Source organism: Pholis gunnellus (genome assembly GCF_910591455.1).
Source record: "Pholis gunnellus genome assembly, chromosome: 9".
Classification (NCBI taxonomy): Eukaryota; Metazoa; Chordata; class Actinopteri; order Perciformes; family Pholidae; genus Pholis; species Pholis gunnellus.
In genome coordinates this window covers 10,025,210-10,046,623 of record NC_136535.1, presented here as the reverse complement: position 1 = coordinate 10,046,623, position 21,414 = coordinate 10,025,210, and the positions used below count along the sequence as shown (strand labels likewise).

At 43.6% G+C, this 21,414-nt stretch overlaps 1 protein-coding gene across 1 annotated transcript in view; it reads right to left on the bottom strand.

Moving 5' to 3' along the window:
* Positions 1–21,414, bottom strand: part of robo2 (roundabout, axon guidance receptor, homolog 2) — a gene marked incomplete at its 5' end in the record, with an annotated part of 149,480 nt that overhangs the window by 22,017 nt on the left and 106,049 nt on the right. The window contains 13 exons of the mRNA XM_079166603.1: positions 2,087–2,113; positions 3,034–3,222; positions 4,191–4,362; positions 4,451–4,575; positions 7,467–7,698; positions 9,567–9,688; positions 11,006–11,172; positions 11,315–11,480; positions 11,595–11,676; positions 12,713–12,918; positions 15,359–15,530; positions 17,025–17,149; positions 21,048–21,059. Coding sequence (XP_079022729.1) covers positions 2,087–2,113; positions 3,034–3,222; positions 4,191–4,362; positions 4,451–4,575; positions 7,467–7,698; positions 9,567–9,688; positions 11,006–11,172; positions 11,315–11,480; positions 11,595–11,676; positions 12,713–12,918; positions 15,359–15,530; positions 17,025–17,149; positions 21,048–21,059 — 1,797 coding nt within the window. The remainder of the gene's footprint in view (positions 1–2,086; positions 2,114–3,033; positions 3,223–4,190; positions 4,363–4,450; positions 4,576–7,466; positions 7,699–9,566; positions 9,689–11,005; positions 11,173–11,314; positions 11,481–11,594; positions 11,677–12,712; positions 12,919–15,358; positions 15,531–17,024; positions 17,150–21,047; positions 21,060–21,414) is intronic.

Sequence of the window (21,414 nt, the reverse complement as noted above, 5' to 3'; positions counted from 1 at the left end):
CAGCACGAGTTTTTGGAAAACACCTCATCCCCGATGTGGGGGAGAGAGGATGGAAAAAAGAGAGCCGGTTTACTCAACAGAGGGAAGGAGAGCTGTTAGTAATTTAGCTCATTTGTTCCACAGATGGAGATTAAAGAGAGGAGGCTGAACATTCCTCCTCTCTTTTCTGTTTCATTCAGGTTGATTCCACAACAAGCCCTGGCATGGGCGACAGAGGGGGCTTTTCTGTGGGTGACGTAGTAACACAGATGACAGGGTAGAGGAAACTACCATGATAGATTACAGTGGCTGCTAACATGACATTTTTATGTAACATCAACATAACCTGACTTTACTTAATCCAATTTCCTCCGACATGAACAGAATTTTAGGATTTTTGGGAAGAGAAACACAATTTAAAACTTGTCTAGTATGAATGTCGGCACAGTTGACACAAGTTTATTTATTGCATTTAGGTTTATGCAAATGAACAGCGGAAAGTGGAATTAAAATACTTCCTGCTAACAAAGGTTTTACCAGATAAAACCAATATTGCAGGTCTGCCTGAGTAAAACATAGCTTTGACAGCTCGAGACAGAGTCCCTTATTCCGTCATATAGCCATTTCTCTTTGTTCCACCACCAACAAACTTGCAGTAGAGCATTCTCTGTCACTTGAGAGAGGACTGACAGGAGAAGGAGGGGGCAGGCAAGGGGAGGCTGTGCAGCGGGAAGGCCTCTGAAGTCCCTATCTGTGCTCAGGCACATTTCTGGGCTGCTGTGGAAGACTTTTATGTTAGCCAGAGTGACACGGTGGCATAGCTGTGCTTCTCGCCTCCGTCTTCCAGATAAGCACTTTCTCCAATATGAATACAGATTAATCCCCTTTAATAAGCATTAAGGGGGGGGGGGGGGGGGGGGTGGACATAATCAGTGTATAAAAATTCCATCAAATCTCCTTCCTGTTGGACGTGTGCCTCAACAGTGTAGTGATTTACCTCATGTTCTGACAGCTTTAGGAGGCTGAGACAGGACACTCTCGATACATCAACTAATTGTCAATACAGAGACGCACAGCACTGTAAGGCTCTTCAGCGGCACTTTGGCTCATGTTCCAAATATCACCTCACTCTAACTCCATAATCTCTGCAATATATGACCTTGTTTTGTGCTCGCCACTCTGAACTCTTTTAGCAAAATAACCTGCTTCCACTGTGGCTTTTCTGAGGTGTGCAAAAAAAGAACAAAAAAGACAACTTTCACTAACATATTAATGTGTTCCATAATCTGTTTTTACAGCTGCTGTGGAAAGACCATAGTAAAATGGGTTCTTAGCTGTAGGCTCCACATGGACCGCATAGCTACAGATTTACTTTACAAAATAGATCATTGTCATCTGCTCAGTGTCTCTGATAGGCCACTCTTCTGTCAGTCCACAGACCACAGACAGACAGTCAGATGCATGACTGCGGTGCCACTCAGGCTTGATTCAGCAGAAGACAGACAGTGACAATATGTTGCCATCAAAATGGCTATATTTTAGCAATAAAAAAAAATGTAGCCAAGGCAGCCAAATATGTGTAGCCACAGTAGAGGGGGAAATCATTACAAGTGAAGAACACAAACACTATACAGAGGGAAAAGGGAAAAAACAATCAAATACACCACCCAGCTTCCTAAATGACACCTATGGAGAACAGATATATAAATTAAAACACGATCCGAGTCTTAAAAAGAAAACAAAGATGAATAAGATCATTAGAGGAGGAGGAGGAAAATGGGCAGTCGCACCCTGCACCACACGAAAAAAAAAAGATACACAAGACAGGATGAAATGTCATTCAAAAACAGCAACGGACATACACACAATTACAGCACAATAGGTAAATAAGGCTGTAGGTTTGGCAGGAACAAAGGCTCAAGTTTGCAGGGCTGGGATCATGGCCTATAGCAAATCCAGATTTCTTTGACGAGCAAAGTTGCTTCTATGTTTGGTTTGGAAGTTTGGATTTGCTTTGGCCATGACAATCCAAGCACAAGTACTATAAGCGGGAAGGAGATGAATCTGCGTTAAGGTGGGGTGAGGAGACGGGACAAATGAACAGTACCTGCAGGGGTGAAGGTGAAGGACTGAACTGTAAAACAAGAAGACAGAGAAGTTGAGTGTTAATAGCCTGCAGAGATAAGCGGTGCTTTAGGGGTATCTGCACACCGAGGACAGGGTCAGGCCAGCAGGTGCTGAGGGTCAGAGAATGTAAGACCGCATCGCCGCCCAGCGTGCAGAGCGACAGCCAGGAAAGCAGCCAGCTCACAAGCCACAGAGGTGTAGGGTTGGTGGCACAAACCAAAGAGAACAAACAAACACGGAAACGAAACTAAACAAAAATGAAGAGCAAATGAACCAGACCAGCATGTAGTAGCTGCCAACGTACTTATTCTTTTTGACTTGCTGTAAATAATTTTAAAAAAATGGAAAAGAATGTGTTTCTTTTGAATTTCCGCTTGTTAATAAGACGAGAACTTATGTTTGAATATGGTGCTGCACTGACTGCAACACTAATGTGTCAGTTCCTTACCATTTTCTGCTCTCTAATTAAATATTGTACCCTTGGCAGTGCACGTGGACTTGGCGGTTGCTGGTATTGACTGGGGGGTCACTCAGTAAGAAGTCGGGGTCAGTGTGTGGGAGGAGAGCTGGACGAACTCCAACTTCAGTGACCAGCGGAGAGTCCAGTCTGCCCACTCAGCTCGACCACCCTGGGCTATTAACCAACACCGTGGGTGGATTTGCCAAAACTGTAGCCCTCTGGGAATGATTCACGCTGACATCTGTCTCCCTCTTGAGCTTTAACACCCTAGCAATGTCAACCTCATTGCCAGCAACTTCTACAATGTTTTAATCAAAACTGTACTGATTAAGACTGAAAGATGGTAGCGTATGAAATATTCTTGCTTTGACAGAGAAGAAGATGAACTCTACATTGTTTGCTAAGGCACAAGAGCAGAATGTCAGTGTAAATGTGCATTGGTGACCATGAGACTATGATGGTCTAACCTGCGTAGTTGCTCAGGCCCTTTCTCTTCTTTCTCCGCCAGTAGAGCCAGATGCTGAAGCCCATGAGGATGACCCAGCAGGCCCCTCCAATACCGGCGATAAAGGCAGGCTGTTTCACCACATCAGTGATCTGCTCTGTGATGCTGTTGTTCCGGTTTCCATGTATAATCACGTCCCGGAATTCCTTACCTGAGGTCACGGGGATAAACAGGCAACATTAGTGTGATGCTGGTCGGGTAGCTACTGGAGAGAAACAGGAAATAACAAAGCTGTTGTGCGTGATTTTGCTGCTTCAAGGTGAGTCCAAAATAACCCGACCTCCCCTGTAATACTGGCGTGCTTGAAAATGTTCACTTTTTTTACTGAGCAGATACATCAAGACAGGGTTAGGGCTGGATTAAGCTCAAAGAAAGTAGGTTTGATGAATTTTCCACAGAGATATTGACCAAGGGAGCAGGACACGGATATAAAAGATGTGCAGTGAAATTTAATGTACAGACTGAAAAAGACAAAGCCTAAAAGCTTATAGCAAACCCCCAGGTCACCAGGTTGTTTGCTGAGCTCGGCCCCTAATTCACTCCTTTGCCGGTAAAACACACCATGTGAAATGAGAGGAGAGGATCCTGGTCTGTATTGATCTCCAATCGCAGCTCACCCTGACTAGAGTGCACGCCACTATTTCTTAGAGCATGGTAAGACAAATGTTTCCACACATTTGACAGGAACAAACACACACTCATGCAAAGCTGCACACATGCTCTTCCATCTTTTATATTACTGTGTAACCACAGGATGGCACACACCCATCCACAGACACACAAACACACAAGATATTATATCTGCAAGCTTGGGGCTCTGCTCTCGGAGATGGATTATGTGAGTGACACTGGGGAAATAAGAACATGCTACAGGCCAAGCCATCAGTTATGGGTCAAATCAGGCACAATCTGCCTCAGCTCCACATAAATCATTCGTGGTCAGGTCACATATAAAAATGGTAGTATTTTAACAATATTATCCATTTGGGCGTTCCTAGTATGTAACGTAAACATTCACACTATTTGTACTGAAATACAATCTTCTTTGTGAACACTGATGTTGACACAGGGAAAAACTTAAATTTGATGTTGTGAATGCTTTTTGTCAATCCACCTTACCGATGATAATGGACTGAGGTTCACTCTTGACTCCGACCCCTGCACTTGTGCTGGCAGCCACCTCCACCCGGTACACCACTCCCACCTGCAGCCCGCCCACCACCACTGAGCGTATGGCTGCATCCACCGTCTTATTCACGTGGAAGCGTGTCTCATTCCCTAGACACCAGATCTAAAAGGGGGAAAAATAAGAGTGGCACTTGATTCCATTTGGCTTCGATAAGTTCAATGCAAATCCACGTTGACTCGCTGAGACAAACCTTGTATTCTTGGATGATGCCGTTCTGGTGGTCTGGTGCAGGGGGATCCCAGGAGATGCTAATGGAAGTGCTGTTCTGGTTTCCCACAGTCAGGACTGTTACCTGCTGAGGAGGGGCACTGGGAGCTGAAAGAGGAGGCACAAAATAACCAATTAACCATCAAATGCACTATTCTGCAGCTCAGCAGAAGAGTATGTAGTCCCTTAGAAACCAGAATACTGGGATGCACAGCAGTATTCTACATCTGCATGTGTTTGAACAGGAGCTCATAAATATGTAGGCACAAGTGCACATACACAAAACCACACACACACACACACAAACACATACTTTTCCGAGGAATGTTATTCTTCGGGGATGGCACAGGTGGCTGAAGGCTGTCAAGATGTCTCATTAGGGGGGGATTTACATGAAGACCACGGCAGGTCTGACATGGCTATAGCCTTTCTTTAGGGTTTCACTATGATTTAATATCCCATCCTCTGCTCCAACCTGGTGGATTTTCGCAGACAATACTCGTATTGATTTGTGGAATGACAGTCTGACACAGTCAGGCAAGTGCTCTCTCAGTCAAACTAAGACTCCGGCACCGAGCGAGCCAGGGTGGCATGCGGGTCAACGAGCTTATAGGATGAAGCGCAGACGAGAAAGAAATATGACAAAAAAACACATTTTAGGGGAAGGAAACAAGGTCTCAGTAAACATATTGACGGATTCCATCGATCAGCCAGATGAAACTAAAGCCAGTAGGTGAGGATCAGTGGAAAGCTTCAGAGCGAAGCACATCTAAATGAATCGGCTCTAGTAAGTAGATAGAAACAAGACAAGTCCAAGCTTTCCTGAGCCTCACTCTCTTGTTATTCTTTTGGCAACAATTGTCTGACCCCACAAGGGGTAACAGAGGAAAAATAAATAACAGTTGGCCCAACTGGAAATAACGTTTTAAAAATAATGTTTTCTCATTTCCGCAGTGGCTGGCAGGAGAGCGGCACCGCAGCAGAATACTGACAGGTCAATTACTCCTGGGCTGCCTCTCCCTCACCTCGCCTCCATCCAAAATGGCACGTGTCACCCTGTAAATCTGTGCTCATCCCTCAGCGCGATTGGCCACACCGGCCCCCAGAGAGCCAGAAGGCCCTGGCATGGTGGAAGATGAATGGGTCCAATGATGAACCCAACACCTTGGCCCGATTAGAAGCAATCTACCAAGGGAGCATCTGATCAACCATCACGCTTAGGGGCTCTCCAACGCTGCATTACATCCAGGTGACAAAGTGCCGGATTGGTGCGTGGCAGCAATCAGAGGCAATGTCGTTCAAAGTTAATGCTATGAATGATTTAACAGCTTATTATCATGCATATTTCTGCTAAACAATACACATTTTTCAATAGAGGCCCCTGGAGGCTGTCCTAATAGAGCCATTAGCGGAGTGATGTATTGCAGGCAGGAATGTGACCCCCTGTCTCTCTCGCGCACACACAGTGCCGCGCTGCATGATGATGGAAAACAAACATATCATATCTAGCTAATGTTAGGCAGTGGGTGGTGTGAGGAGACCTGTGGCCCTTCCCCAGAGATATCCATCAACATGGATGAAGATCTGTCCACTACAAATGGACATTTATGCAAACATTACTGATTTCCTTCCCCCCTAAATAAGCATTCATTTGCATAAAAGATATGCATCCTTAGTGACTTCTTAGACAATCATTCAGTGGGAATCAGATGGCAACTAGAGTTCATTTATCGGCTATGGCATGACTGTCCAGATGGAGAGTGAGAGAATGTGTGAAAGAGGAGGAGGGAGACTACAAAGATGGACACAGCATCAGAGAGCTGAGCATACTGTAACCCCGCATCCATCTGGACCTGCTCAAGGGATTCTCTAATTGTGTTAGCTAATGGTCAACCTAGGTTTTAATCACCCTCTGATCAAAACTTCTCTATCCATCTAGCAGCCCTTCTTAGTAGTCCCAGGGTCTCTGAGGAGCCTAGAGCTGTGTGTTTGACGGCGTATCAGCTATGACCAGGCAGAGCAGCGGGCTTGTAACAGAAATAGAAAGCGGTCGAGCTCTCTGAGGGACTGGGATGCAGATAGAGCAGAAGCGGGGAGCGTTATCAACATTGGTAATAGCTGGGACATGCAGGTTCCGGAGGCCGTCGGGAGAGGTGGTGTGCTGGCATGTATGCGTTTTGTGCATGTGTGTGTTAGTGTTAGGGACAGCTGTAATGTGATGGCAGTTCCACTACAGCAGTGCGTGCACTGGCTGGCTACAGGAGATATGGTCCCTCTGAGAAAGGGAAAATAAATGGGCCTGTCACACGGACAGGATGTGAACTGTCTCCCATACATGCAGGCCTAAATATGCTGTGGCACGATGGGCTTTGTCTCCAATATATGGAGTCTGTATTTGTCTCTCTGTGCTAGTGTAACCGCATGTACCGAGTGTCTTTCCTTCAGATCACATCAACATTTTATTTCAGTTATTAGACTCGAAAGTCGAAGCAGTGCTTTTGGACGCATTTCTGTTTAGGCATAGGTCAAAATAGTAAATTCTTTCAAACACAGACCTTTGTGTGTGTTTGTTTGTGTGTGATACTGTGCCACACTGCTCTGTGGCCTTGTCAGAGCCTGTATGAATCAAGCTTTGGGCGACAGATCATCTTCGCAGGAGGAAGTGTGTGCTGCGTCCAATCACAGCTCAGGCCTGTGGCGGCTGGGTGATGGATTAAAAAAAGTTTGGCACTAACACCACCAATCATAAAAAAAAAAAGCACAGCAGGAAGGTCAGACAGACAGGCACAAACATGCAGGCACGCACACATTCATTCGCACATATACCCTCGGCTCTCAGTGTGTGATATTATGACAAAAACCAACATGAAAGCAGCCTACGGGGTCATGTGTCACCCGTCAACCCACATTTGTGGGGGACTCACAACTATTTGAATCCCTATGTTGTTTTGCTCCTGACATAATCTACAAAATACTCAGCATGTTCTTCTTCTTCATACCTTCCTCGGTCGTCCGTGCTGTTCTGGATTCACTGTCCATGCCTTGAAACTCGTTGAAATAAGGACGGACCTTGATCTCATACACGATGCCCTTTTTGAGCGAGGAGAGGATGACGCTGCGCTCAGAAGGGACCTTCACATCCTGGGTCTGCCAGGGTCCCGGTGAAGGCAGCCCGGATGTCTGCCTGTACAGAACTCTGTAACCCTGGATGAACTGGGACTGACGATCCACCTGAGAAAGGGAGTGAAGACAAGATTACTGGTGTGTTTCAGTGCAAAAATAACTGCACAGAGGAGATTGGTAGATGCTTACTTGGGCCAGCCACTAGATAACATAAAAGGATGTTTTTTGGCAATGTATTCCTTCCTCACAAGATTGCATTCATGACACTTTAGAGGCTGCTGCTGGTTTAATGGGCCGTTTATCACAAGTTATGACACACTTAGCTCAATTAACACCCTGACATTACCTCATACACGCAGCGACCAGCCCAAAGTGCTCCCCCCTCGATTAAAAAGACTTTCCGTAATGCCACCTTAAAGGACACATGCATGCCTCCTATCTATTGTAAATTCTAACTAGTGACACCAGAAAGCAGGCCCCCCCACATCTAAGATGGGCTGTGGGTATGAGAATGTCATGCAGCAACTCATACAGACACCCTGGGGACATGAGGAGAATACACAGCAGAGGCGATAACAGCGGATCTGTCCCATAGAAAAGACGGAGAGACTGGAAGTCTGATAGCCCCCTTGCAACCCACAAAGGACCCCTCCCTTGAAACTTGGACCCATTTAGCGAGACGGAAAATGCAGAATTTATGCAGAGGAGGAGCGGACGCATAACTCACTGTAATGGCTTGTTAACAGTAGAAGAAGTGAGCAGGGCTTTGAAGTGGGGTATTAAGCAGCTGTTTTTCGCAAGTGTAGCCAGAGTAAATCAGCAAAATGGATCCCCTGCTTGGTGCATGACTTTTATTAATGGAATGATTTGGGAATATAAAAGCTCTCTGAGAGTGGCCCCTCTGTTTACTGAAAGGGCCCCTGATTGATTGGGTAGCCATGTTTCGTGTTGATTGTACATTACAATCATGAAGCACTGCTTTAGGATTAAATTAGCTACCAAGTGTTGGGGTGAAAGATATTACAGGGGTCAATAAACATGTCACCAGGAAAACTGCTAATGTGGTCCATTTGAAAATGGAAACAGGCCACTAAGTGATAGGTGTATACTGTAAATACCAGCACCTGATTGATTCATAGCACCACGATCAAAATCAACATTCACATAGCTTTATTGTATCACCACCTCAGCTTTATATAGTATATGAAGCCATTTCTGTCCTCATTAGCATGCAAGTAAATGAAAACAAAAGTCTGTGGCTGTTTTTACATTTTTCACATTTTTCATAAAATGGCCTAATTTTGGGACATAGTGTGATTCTTGTTGTGAGGCAAAAAACACCACGATACGCACACACGCATGGTGGAAGAGCAGGTGTGTGTTTGTAATGCTTGTATGTATGAGTGTTAAAGAAGATTAATGCATCATTTCTTGAAAGTAAGAAAACAGGAAAACTCGTATTCACAAAATGCAGTTCCACCACAAACATTAATTTCAATCTAATTCCATCTGCGCAAAGTCTTTGTCTTAAGAGGGAAGCAGCTGAAGATATACGGAAGATTGATGAACAACCAGATGTCTCTGACATCTCTTTTGATGGTTAAGAGAAACATTTTTCAGCTATTTGATGTTACTTTTAAGTGAGCAATTACAGTATTTCAAAGCAGCAGTCTCAAGGAACAACCGGACTCAAATTCCCTGACATATAACAAATGGTAGCCTCGGGGTGCACCTTTTTGGCTTCAAAGAGGGATCTTAGAATACAAACTTATCCTGACTTAAAGACTCAATTTTACAAAATCAAATATGTAAAAAGAATGCAAGACGATGAGAAAACCAAATACAAAATGGACAATTTTATATATTTAAGTTCTTCTGGTGTAAAGCCTCGAGCTGAACATATAGAAATACCAACTGAAAGTAGCCTTAGTTCAATATATTTGTATTCTGTGTGCAAAAAGACAAGCTGCACTTACCGTCCATGTGACCTGAATTGTTGTAGGACTCAGGACAACTGGGTTGTGCAACCGAACTATGACCTCACCAAGCTCCTTCTGCACGTGCCTGTGGTCGACACCCTGGGCTGGAGGACTTATATCTATGAGAGAGCAAGAAGAAGAAAAAAAGTGAGAAAAAGAAAGACGGAGCGAGATGGCTCAAAATAAAATGTTTCCCACTCCCCTCCACTTGATTTTCACAAGAGTTCACTCAGTTTCACACACTAAACCTCTCTTCATCACGATCAGAAGGGAAATGGTAGAAGAGTGAGTGAATAGACCAATCATCTTCAACAAAGAAGCGTACAACGTGTGATCACGGCTTCATTTGAACAGGAGCGACTTCATCTGCATTAAAATGACCTTATTCCATGTTGTATTAAGGCTCCTGTCTGGTCTGAAGAAAAGAAAGGAGACTCGGGCTGGCAAAGATATTTCGATGTGTGCACTTACTGGGGCCTGCCTGAACAACCACATCAACAGATGAAATGTGAATGTGTGACCCGAGACATATTGGATGGGAGATGGACATGATGACATTATTTTCCAGCTCATTTACCATTTTGCACATGTACATATTTCAAGTTACAAGCAGTAAACAAAAAAAACAACCTCCAGTGTATGAGATATTGTGCGTGGTTGAAGCGAACCCCAGTTATTTACTGGAGGGAGGCAAAAAAAAAGAGAGAAAATTATATATCTTTTAAAAAGCTTCATTCAGACAACCCAACATGGTCATGAATCACAGGTCACATTAATAGGCCAAGCCAAATACAGTTTAAATACATGTGTCATCAATTTATGTCATCAATAAATGCGTCTCTATATCATCTCAAGACCTTCACCTCAGCATGAAAGAGATATGCTGCAATTCCAATCGACTACTTTTTTCAAACACGCTCTTGGCCTGCATTTGAAAGCGCTTGGCCAAAGGTTGCTTTTTTATTTGCCTGGGACTTATCATATCAGTGTAATCTGGAGACTTGTGGTCTGTCCAGTACCGTAATCAAATCTTCTTTGGGTTTGGAGACAGTCATTTTCTCCTGCTATGATCATTAACATAGCAAGGATAGCACTAATTCAGTTAGGTCCTCCAAAAGTAGACATGCTCATTTTACATAATTGCTCAAATGTAGCCTTAATGAGGTGGGCTGAGATGGAGGATTCGACCTCTGGAAAGTTCTGTAGTGTTTCAGTATAGCTATTCACTGCAGATTGCTGAGAGGGGTTGATACGTATCACACTTTGAAGGGGAGCACAGTAACCTTCCCCTATCAGAAGAAACAGAAATTATGCTGAGCGAAAAAGAAAACCACACCAGTGAAAGTGATGATGACAGGTTCACATATAACTACACATGTATTCAATAAATACTGTCGATAGAATAAATTCCTTTAATAGCAACGTTATGTAAGTACCTTGTGTTCTGACAGGATCAGACATGGGGCTTGGGTCACTCAGGCCCTGGCTGGTGACTGCTCGGACCATGAACAAGTAGATGGTATTGGGACGGAGGCCTTTGACGGTAAACTGGGTGGTTTTGACATGATCTGCTACTGTCTGCCAGCTGTTGCTCACTGATTGACTGCAATGGAAGAAAAAAAAATGTGGTTTCATGTTTATTTTATTTTCACATGATATAATTTATTATTTTATACATGCAATCCAAAGCATACCAAGAGTATTAAGGAGTGAGTGAGGGATTTGATGTTACTGGTAAAACGCACCTGAATGCTTCAATGACAAATGAGGAGACAGGTGATGCTCCAGCCATCCCAGGCTGCCAGGACAAGGACACGCTGTTCTTGGTGACATCTGTGACCTGAGGTTTAGATGGCGGGCCTGGAAGCTCATTCTCATCGTGGTTTTTCATGACTATCACTCCACCTGATTCTGAACGGAGAGAAGGATGATGGGGGAAAAACACTTTTTCTCATGAAATCTGTCGACAAGTTGATTTTTTTGTTCAGTAAATAAAACATTTGGAATCATTACACCATCTTGTACCTTTGACTTCCAAGAAAGCACTCCATGATGTTTCACCGCTGGAGCTGGTAGCCACACATGTGTAGATCCCAGAGTCTGAAAGCTGGTATAAAGTACACACATACATGCATATATGAATAAAAACAAACACACACACACACTAACAGCATCAACACACAGAGCTTAACACTTTTAGTGCCATTCTATTCTACACATTCTGAGAGCAGCAGCAATGACTGAATATATGTTATCGCTGAAACAATAAAAAGCGATGGGGCGACTTCATGAGCTAGCCTTGTGCTGGCCAAATTGTGTGTCATTTGTGAGTGCCTCAAAGTGCTGACGCTAATTTCCTAATGAATTCCATTTTCTACTCACCACCCTTCCATCACCTTCCCACTCCCCCTCCTTATTACCCCACTGTCCTGCCGACCACAACAAAGCCAGGCTAATCAATTTAGGGTGGGCTGCTGGAACCCCCTGGACCGATGACAGCTGGCGTGTCTCTCCATCCCTCTTAGGAACTTTGGTTGTTTGTTGGTTTTTGTCCCTGTGCCTTCCTTCCATTTATTAAATAACATGTCAGCGGTCGGCAGCTTTGTCAAGCGTAATAGATATTCCACTGAGGCCTCTGAGTGGGGAAAGGAAGATGTGAGCTTTTTAAATTTAATCTACTCTAAACGTGTACGTGTGTACACATGTGTGTGTGTATATCGGTAAGTGCATACATGTTTCTATGCTACAGCTGGAGTCCATCCAACCCTGCACAGCTGAGCCCAGTTGGAGCTGCCGTGCCTCTAAGTAATACTATCAAACAATAACAAAAAAAAATCAATGCTGCCTATTCATTGCTTTAAGGCATTATGGTACCTTAAGTTATGCTTAAGCCATGTCCCACTGAATTTGACAAATGCTTGTATCCTGCAGTGCTGCAGGCATTCCCTCACAAACGCATATAACTCTATAAACATCTAAAATGAAGATACTTAACCAAGGCCAATATCAAAATAGAGTGACCAAGTGTGACGCTTAAAGGGAGCCGGCAATAAACGATTTCAGTTAAACTCTAGTTGGAGGAATATAACATTGGCACAGAGGCACAAATTGATAGGTAGTCATTCTTTACACCAATCTTTTACCTTGACATTTTTTATCTGCAGGCTGCCCAGCTCCTGCAGGGACATGCGGGCGTCCTTTCCCAGCAGACTGACCCCATCCTTCAGCCAGCTGACAGAGGGGATGGGGTCTCCTGATGCCTGGCACTTCAACAGTGCCACACTTTCCACCCCAAGTGTCTGATTGGATGGGCCTTGGCGAATGATGGGTGGCGGCCTGTCTGTGAGCACTGTGGTTACAAAGACAGAAATGTGTGCATATTATCCATACCATCCTGAGGTCCAGATGGAAATCTGTGTTCACATAAGACTGCGGAATAAACTCAGTGACAGCATTGATCCTAAAATGCACAGAGGGTGGATGTGGGTATCTATCATAAAGTGGACTATTTTCTCTGCAGGTCTTGTAATTGCACCACAGAACAATGACTATATCCTGTCTTTCCAGGAAGCAGGGAAAGAACAGCTGAGTAGCGTTTTCTAGTTGCATTGATGTGGCAGTGGGATGCTAAGCAGTTTCCAGTTACTGCCTGGGTAGCCTTATTTTTATACTCTACTCTAGACTCTGTGGTACAGTTTAGCGGTTAGACTCTTGCCTATTGACTCACTGTGGTTCAGATAAATACTTCGTTATGTGAACTGGGGGCACGGTGAAAGGTGAATTTCAAATACTGCATGTTCCTGAATGAGGTGTAAACAGAGTGAGGGGTAGTATCTAAACATCAAATAATAATTTTATATTTTGTTCTAATTTCACTTCAGATGAATGCTAATGCTGTGATGAATTTCCTTTCACATGCACAAATTAATTTGTTATAATGTGCCAAAAAAGCCTGTGGGTTCCTTCAATGAAATAGTGCGTATGTCAGAGGTGATCCCAGAGAGAGTTAGTAGCACACAGGCAGTTTATATATTTAGAGTTGAATAATGCGGAGTCCCCCTGGCATCACAGAACCCACATTAATTAGAAGGTATGGATTAATGATGTCAGACCTGCAGGGGCTAATTACCAAGTCTACCTCAGTAACCTTTCAACACATTATCACACCCTCGTTTCCACCCCTATTTCCACTCTAGCAAATACATCTGACAAAAGGAAGTGCTTCCAAGTAACACACCTCTGCTGTGTTAGAGTCACCCCTCGCTTTGGGTCACGTAAGACCGAAAGAGAAAAAAAACGATCAGAAACCAGACAAGTATCGACCATGAGCCAAAAGATTTTCAGTTTACTGTTTTAGTCCTCTGGATTGTTTTTATTCGGACTAAATGCAATAATGTGAATTCAAAAGTGATGATAAAAATCTGAAAGTAAGCCAAGAGATGATTCAAAGCACCTGCTGCTAGACAAGGACTCACTATGCTGCAGTGTAGTGTTCTGTCTGCCATTGCCTTCACCTAAAGATTTACATTATAAGCTACATTAAAGCATTTTGTTTCATTACAGTATATTACATTCATCTTTATAAATACATTTTGCCTAAGTGAAGCTTAAGTCGATGTCTATCAAAAGAAGACAGTCAGCTATCCAGGGTTTTAATGCGCCTCAATGTGTTGATGTACTGTAGGAGTGACAAAGGGAGGAGGAAAGGCTAAACTAAGGCCTTGGGTCTCTGGATCAGGAATTTCTCATTACAGATCTCCTTGAACGCCACAGACTGTTGTCTGAGCTCGGGGCAGTAAATCACAAGAAGACTGCGGCAGGTGTGGCCATGACCCGACCGTGACCTGGCCCTTCTGTACTCTTTGCTCCTACCCTTCCTTTCCTTTTAGACCTGCCTAACACCCTTCTTGTTAACATGCCTTTTGCTATAAATACTGAAATGAATGAAATGGTTTGCTGTTGATAAGTATTTGGCTGTAAAATGTGTTGATATGTTATTCCAGGCAACTGAAGGACGTGCAATAGAACCATTCCTATTGCAGACCAAACGTTGAAAACAGTGTTCCTGTAGTGCTTTTAATCCTTCTGCTAGCAGGTACTTCAACAGACGTATGGGTGGCCGTCGATCTTGCCATCACAACAGCTGAGCAGATTAGATGCGCCCACATAACTCATTCCACAGAAAACCATTGTCACTCACTCCCTCACTCAATCATGTCCCCTCTCTTTCTCTGTCTCTGTCTCTTGCTCCCTCCCTCCCTCACACGCGTACATACTTGCACCTCACCCACTCACCCAAAACGCTGATCATTAAACTTGAAGGAACTCAAGGACGATGCTTTATTTTCTTTCCAAAAGGAAAAGTAGAAAATGTTAATTAAATTGTGTCAGGAAAAAATAAATGAAACAGAGAGCGTACTACAAAAACACAGTAACTGAAGGTCATGTGCATACCGGCATTTCTTCAAACCCAAGCCGAATGTATTGCTGCACATGGGATAGCAACAGGAAGAAAAATGTGCTTGCGTACCTACTGTAGACTTTCACAGGTTTTAAGAGGCCAACTTTCCACATAAAATGTGCCACAGTTAAACCTTGACAAACTAAAATCAGATCTCTGTTGCCGGTATAAATCCAGTGTTCGTTAATGGCTAAATGTCTAAATGCATGTGGGAGAAAATTAAACAAGTACATCTGTGTTGAAACGCATCTTCTCCACATTTGCATTGGTGCTGAGGTGTGTGTTAGTGTGCTGGCAGGGAAGAAATTGCGCCTCGGTTATCCCTCACCATCTGTGACCTCCAGTTGAGCCTTGGCGAGGATACTGCCTGCAACGGTCAAGGCCTGGCAGATATAGTAACCAGCATCGGCCCGCTGCACAGATGAGATGGTGAGGTCTCCGCTGGGTGACACCGAGAAGCGACTGCTCGGCTGCTGGGGTTGGTTGGGAAAGAGCAAATTCTGCAGGAAGACGTACAAGCAGGCAATTAGTGAGAACATGGAACCAGTACAGCCTGGAAACACACACACACACACACACACACACACACACACACACACACACACACACTACCCAACATGTATACAGTTTGATGACTTGGTTTCATACATATTCTTCTGCCAAGCCAAAGGCTCCACTGTGATATGGAGGCAAGTTTTGCTCTTGTTGGCTTCACGACTGCTTCCCTTTCTGCTTCAATTCCACAGCAGATTTGAGCTGCTCGTTCACCCACAAAGCCTATGCTGACAATGTATCTTTAGAACAGCTAAAGAGGAAGGGGTTATCAATCCCACATATCTCGGCGTACATAACCAAGATCAGAGGACTGATGACTAGTAAATTATCACCTCTACTTCATTCATTATTAGCTATGCAGCCACTTTATCCCAGCTCTCTTTTTTTTGTATTTATGATCCGCAAATACATTAACTGGATTTAATTACACTTAATCACTTTAATGCAACAGATTACGTTTTTTTTTTAATTGGGCTCTATGTATCTCTAGCACATGAGAGATGTACACTCCATTATGCTCAAGCGTGAGGAATAAGGCCTTTCTGCCATTTAATTACTGAACTGAATTAGCTTTAATTTGTTCTCTAAACAAATACCTTTTCACCTTTTATACGTCAGTGTGGGAGGGGTACAGAAAGCCTCCATAAACACAAAGACAGAGACAAGTGCAGAGATGTGGAGGGCGTGCAACTGCTTGTACAAAAGTGTTTGTAGTGCATTCATTTCAAAAGGCTCATCTATAATGACAATGTGAGACACACGCCGGACATAAATCTGATCTATCTGAACAAGTTCACAACATGACTATGTGTTACTGAGTCATAAGCTTTAGGTCACACATTGGTAAGGGGTAAAGTGGGTGAGCATTACACCAAATGTTTGTGAGGACATGTAAGCATGTGTCTCACTTCTGTTCACTCTTTTAAAAGAACTTTGCTGTAATTGTTGGCCTGCAGGCTATGTGTGTGTGGGTGTGTGTGTGTGTTTGAACCTTAGCCAGAGCTGAATCATATCTCTGGCTCATCTACAAGCCCCAACAGGCTCCTAATTGGAACTGTTGTTGAGCGCTGTGAGGACACCCAGGTATTTGAATGGGTTATCTGCTTGAATGAGGGATAGGATCGTTCTTATCAGTGCAGGGTCACAGGAAAGCGATTAGCACTTTGCCAGGCACGCTGTCATTTGCCGGCTTCTGAGAACAAAGGTGTATCTGTGTCTGTAGTAAAGATACTGATGTCAGATAGTGTAGTTTGCAGGAGGGAGTGTGTGAGTGTATGCAGGAGACTCATAAGTACTCAGCAATCCACAAGACGCAGAGTAGATAACGAATGCTGCCCACTAAGATTGCAATATATTTCCACATGTATGAAATAATGTGAAAAAGTCATGAAAAAATATGTTTTCAACAAACTGGTTTGTGTGAGATTCTTCACTCTTACCTGACTTCCCTCCTTCTGCCAGAAGACAGCAGGCTGAGGGTTTCCTTTGGTTTCACACGGGAAGGTGGCCGTGCGGCCTTGAGCCACTATTTGGTCCCTTGGGCGGATGACAAACTGGGGAGCAGCTGAAGTCAAAGGGCAGACACAACAGTGTTAGCAGAGCAGCGGCACACAGCGAGGCCAAACATAAGGGCCGGAGATTATCAGGGCTCGGGGATTTCAAGCAAAAACGAGCACTATACCACACGGTCAAATCAAAATGGGAGTGCCGTACAGAGCTTCCATGCAGCGTTTGTCAATCTATCGCTCTGTAATGGCTCTGAACAGAGGAAGGACACCAATGGCTATCATGACTAACATTGCCATGGTAACCGGGTTGGCCATTCATCCAGGTGAGGCTGAGGCTGAATGAATGACAGTCACATTGGCATTCACACGGGGAGGCGCCTCAGTCACTTAGATCTGAGACAACACAAAGGCACACCCATGCCCTGGAAACATCCAACACTACGCACAGTTATAGACATGTACGGGTTAATCATGTCTGACTTTCCACATGTAGGATTTAGTCGGCATCAGTATGCATCTCATAGAAAAGTCGAGATCTGAAGTGGCTCAGTACTTCTGATCAAAGTTGTATCAACAGGGAGTGAGAGACAGACAACACTATTTCTGTGTTTACCTCTCCATCAAACGGAGAAGAGGCTCGAGAAGCTATCAGACTTTGAATTCATAGTGTGAAGCTTTCTCAGTCAATATTCATGACTCCATCAGGAGCCAGACCAGTTGTCACACACTCGCAGTCTGAACAGAGTGAGACATTTCTGACTGACAACTTGGCAGACGGAGCTCAATAATAAAGAGAGAGGAGTTTGGAGATGAGATCAAAAGAAGTTATTTTAGGGCGCAGTGTCGCCTCTCTGGACCATTCCCTGCATGGTAGGTCAGGGAGGCAGGCCTTCATATCACCCCTCCCTCACATTTCCACATGTTCAAGACATGACTCGTCACAGGACAATTAACAAGGCTGGTGAATCCGAGAGCATAGCTGGGGCAATACCAGAATTTAATGTTTTCTTTCCTACTTCATTACTTAATTACAGCAGATATCTTAATATTGATCATATTGTTAATATTAGAAAAAAATGAGAGAAGAATTCAGTTTTTATCTAAAATAATCAAAAACCTCAGTGTCCTGCATCTGGATGACAACATAGAAGCAAAGAAGACTTTTCATCCTTAGCCCACAGTCTATGTTTATTAACCTCTAGTTACCTGGACTCACATTTCTCACACAGTGTCTATATGCTAATCCTAAACTGCAGAATATTACCACAACTATCTCAGCTGCAAAACCAGATCTCTGAAAATATCTGAACTTGACCTGAGGTAATTTACTGCATGACCCAAGACCTCTACTTGTTTATTCACTGGGGCCTTTAGTCCCATGTTTGCCAAGATAAAACATCGACGACACGTTCCTTACAGGGGGAATCATGGTTTCTGCAGAGATAATGAAAGTCAACAAATGAAAGCCTCTGAGTAAGTCCAAACAAAGGATAGTAGAGGCCATTTTTACAGATTGTTGTAAAATGTTATAACAAAAGAAAATTCTGAATTGTTGCACTGCAACATGTTGCACCATTTCTGTTTCTTTTGATTTCTTTGTAAGTCTTTTCACTGACAAGCCAGCTGGTTCCAGTAAGGCCGAACTCTTCCCATTTGGCTGGTTTCTCAATGTAATCCCGTTTTGGGGGTGTGTATTTGTCAAAGATACACACAGTTGGGAATGGTACAGATGGCTACAGATTTACTGCCTTCCCATTTGGCCTCCTGCAGCTTGGATATCTTGTGGCTCTCACAATGCTGGGCCTGATACAGAGCTCCTAAATCATGCTCTGGCAAGGACTCAGTTCCCTCCCTCCACTTCCTCTGCTGTGTTCCATCCCACACACTGCATTACTAACTACTCGCTAAAAAATATGGTTTAACACCTTACAGACTGGTCCCTATCACTGCTGCGCCCGACCTTGTCCTTTCTCACACTCTCTCCGTCAGTATCTCCTTCTTTCTCATTCTCATAGACTGTTGATGCACACACAGTCAATTGAATTTATACAAAAGAGGTTACCAAACTACCTTCCATATCAAGGATACAGAATTAACTTATGTGAATGTTTTGAGGTTAATAATTGGCTTTTGCTTTTATAGATGATTATTTTGCAGCTGGATGTCAAAAACGAAAGAAAACAAGTCAGTTATAGCTCGATTTCACCAGAGTTAATAGAAAACAGAAATCTGTTGGCAAAAACTTGGCATCATCCATCTTTTTGTAACTGGTATACAGTACAGTAATTAAATATGTTTCTCACTGTACTTGACTGTTAGAACAACTGCTACCAGGTCAAAATACCCACCGTATCTATCAAAGCTGTAGTTTTGTCTTTTCCTTGTGGCTTAAAATGAACCTTGGGGGTCATTCTATACCTTAAATCTCCCTTTCTATATTTAAAATGACTTTGGAAAAGGAATAAAATACTTGTGGGAAATGCAAGGGGGATGGACCTTAAGAGGGAGAGGGAGGCCCACTGAGAACAGATCAAAAACTCAGACAAATCAAGAGGAAGTCAGTGTGTGACAGTTTCACAGCTCAGGGCTAACTCACACTGGCCCTGTTTTTGATTCAGAGACCCTTAATGACACGTGAGAGGCTCCTTCCTGTCCCCTCCCGAGGAAACACACGATCAGGCGCCCATATTTAATTCATGACAAGCCACATCTGCCTGGTTTGGAGAGGGCTCCGCATTAAAACAGCATTCAGGGTGAAAAGAACAAATGGACAGAGAAAAAGACATCTACTCAGTACAGCCAGGCACAGAAACTAAGAAGCATTTCTCCCTCCTTTAAAATCCCACGTTCAATCATATTTTATTCAGAAGTCAACGGCAATTACTGTCTCTTCCCACAGGCAGAGTGAATGTGTAATTTCCTCCATCCTCTTGAAAGCTGACAGTTTGACAATCGCAGAACCGCCACTGCTGTTTTGGCAACCATTCCTGCCGGCAGTGTCTGTTTTTTTTTTCCCGCCAGTCAAGCCTGTCTCGACAAACACTTCTGCCATTCTTTTCCTCTCACTTCTTTGTCCCGACGCATGTTTCTTGTTCCTGCAGAAAGCACACCTTCCTCTGCAGATGCCCATTTACACTCACTTCCTCCAACAATTCAACATCTTAAGTGTATCATATTTGGTTCTGCCTTGACCATCCCCCAATCCACATGGGAAATAAAATGAGATCCCCAGCTCTGTGTCATGGGGCTCAGACGGAGAGAAGCTCGTCCAAAACAAACAGATCTCAGCTTTGTGTTCCAAAAATCCACAGATGGCTTCAAGAATTGCAAGTTAAACACGTCCTGGACCATATGAGTTGACAACGTCTGAGCCTTCAGACTGCCAGCCCACTCAGTCATTGTAAAGGGCACGGTCTAGTGCTACACTGGTAGCGGAAACTTTGAGTTAATGTACTTGATAAGTCTGCGCTGTAGTATGCTGGTGTTGAAATCCAGCTGCCGGTCGAGATCAAGTGCAATTGATTTTTTTAAACACTAGAGGATATGCTAAATAAGGCTTTCTTTATCTAAAAAATGTTGCTTCATCATGTTGATGGTGATATAGATTGAGAAATATATTTAATTAAGTTCAAAACATATGGTTACTCAGAAAACAGAAGAATCCATATTAAAATAAAGTGTTCCCTTGGAGCTTTGACAAAGAAATAAGTGCAGGTGGCTACATTGATTAGGCTGGGTACGCATCACATCCAATTAACAAACAGACCTGGTGTAATAGGCCATTAGTGCTTTAGTAATCCAGCTGTAAAATCTCAATAATTCTAAGGGTACACAATGCGATGTGCAAATGCAGTAATGGTAAAGCAAGGGTTATTGATTGCCAAGCAGTCTAATGCGTTAATGTGTATGGAGAGGGCATGCAGGATGGAATCAAATCAGAAGGATGGTACTTACCGACAGGGCGAGCTGGAGACACAACAATGAAGGAGTGGATACACAAAAGGATCAAATCAAGACACAGACACACAAACACACAAAACAAGAAAAGACGAACAAAAGAAACATATAATAAAATAAGACAAAAAGAAATCAAAGTCAGAATGAATGACATGTTGTGTTGGGGCCAACACATTTCTGGCACAGGGTAAGCATGGCAGAGAGGATCCAGTAGCCTTTGTCCACTAGACAGTTTTACTGAGAAGCTCAAAGCCTCGGTTTCTCGGACACAGAATGTTGAAGGCAGTCTGGTATGAGCGCCCCCTGGTGCTCAAACATCTTTTATTGCATTTAAATACCTGCGGGGGCAGCCAATTCCACTCAT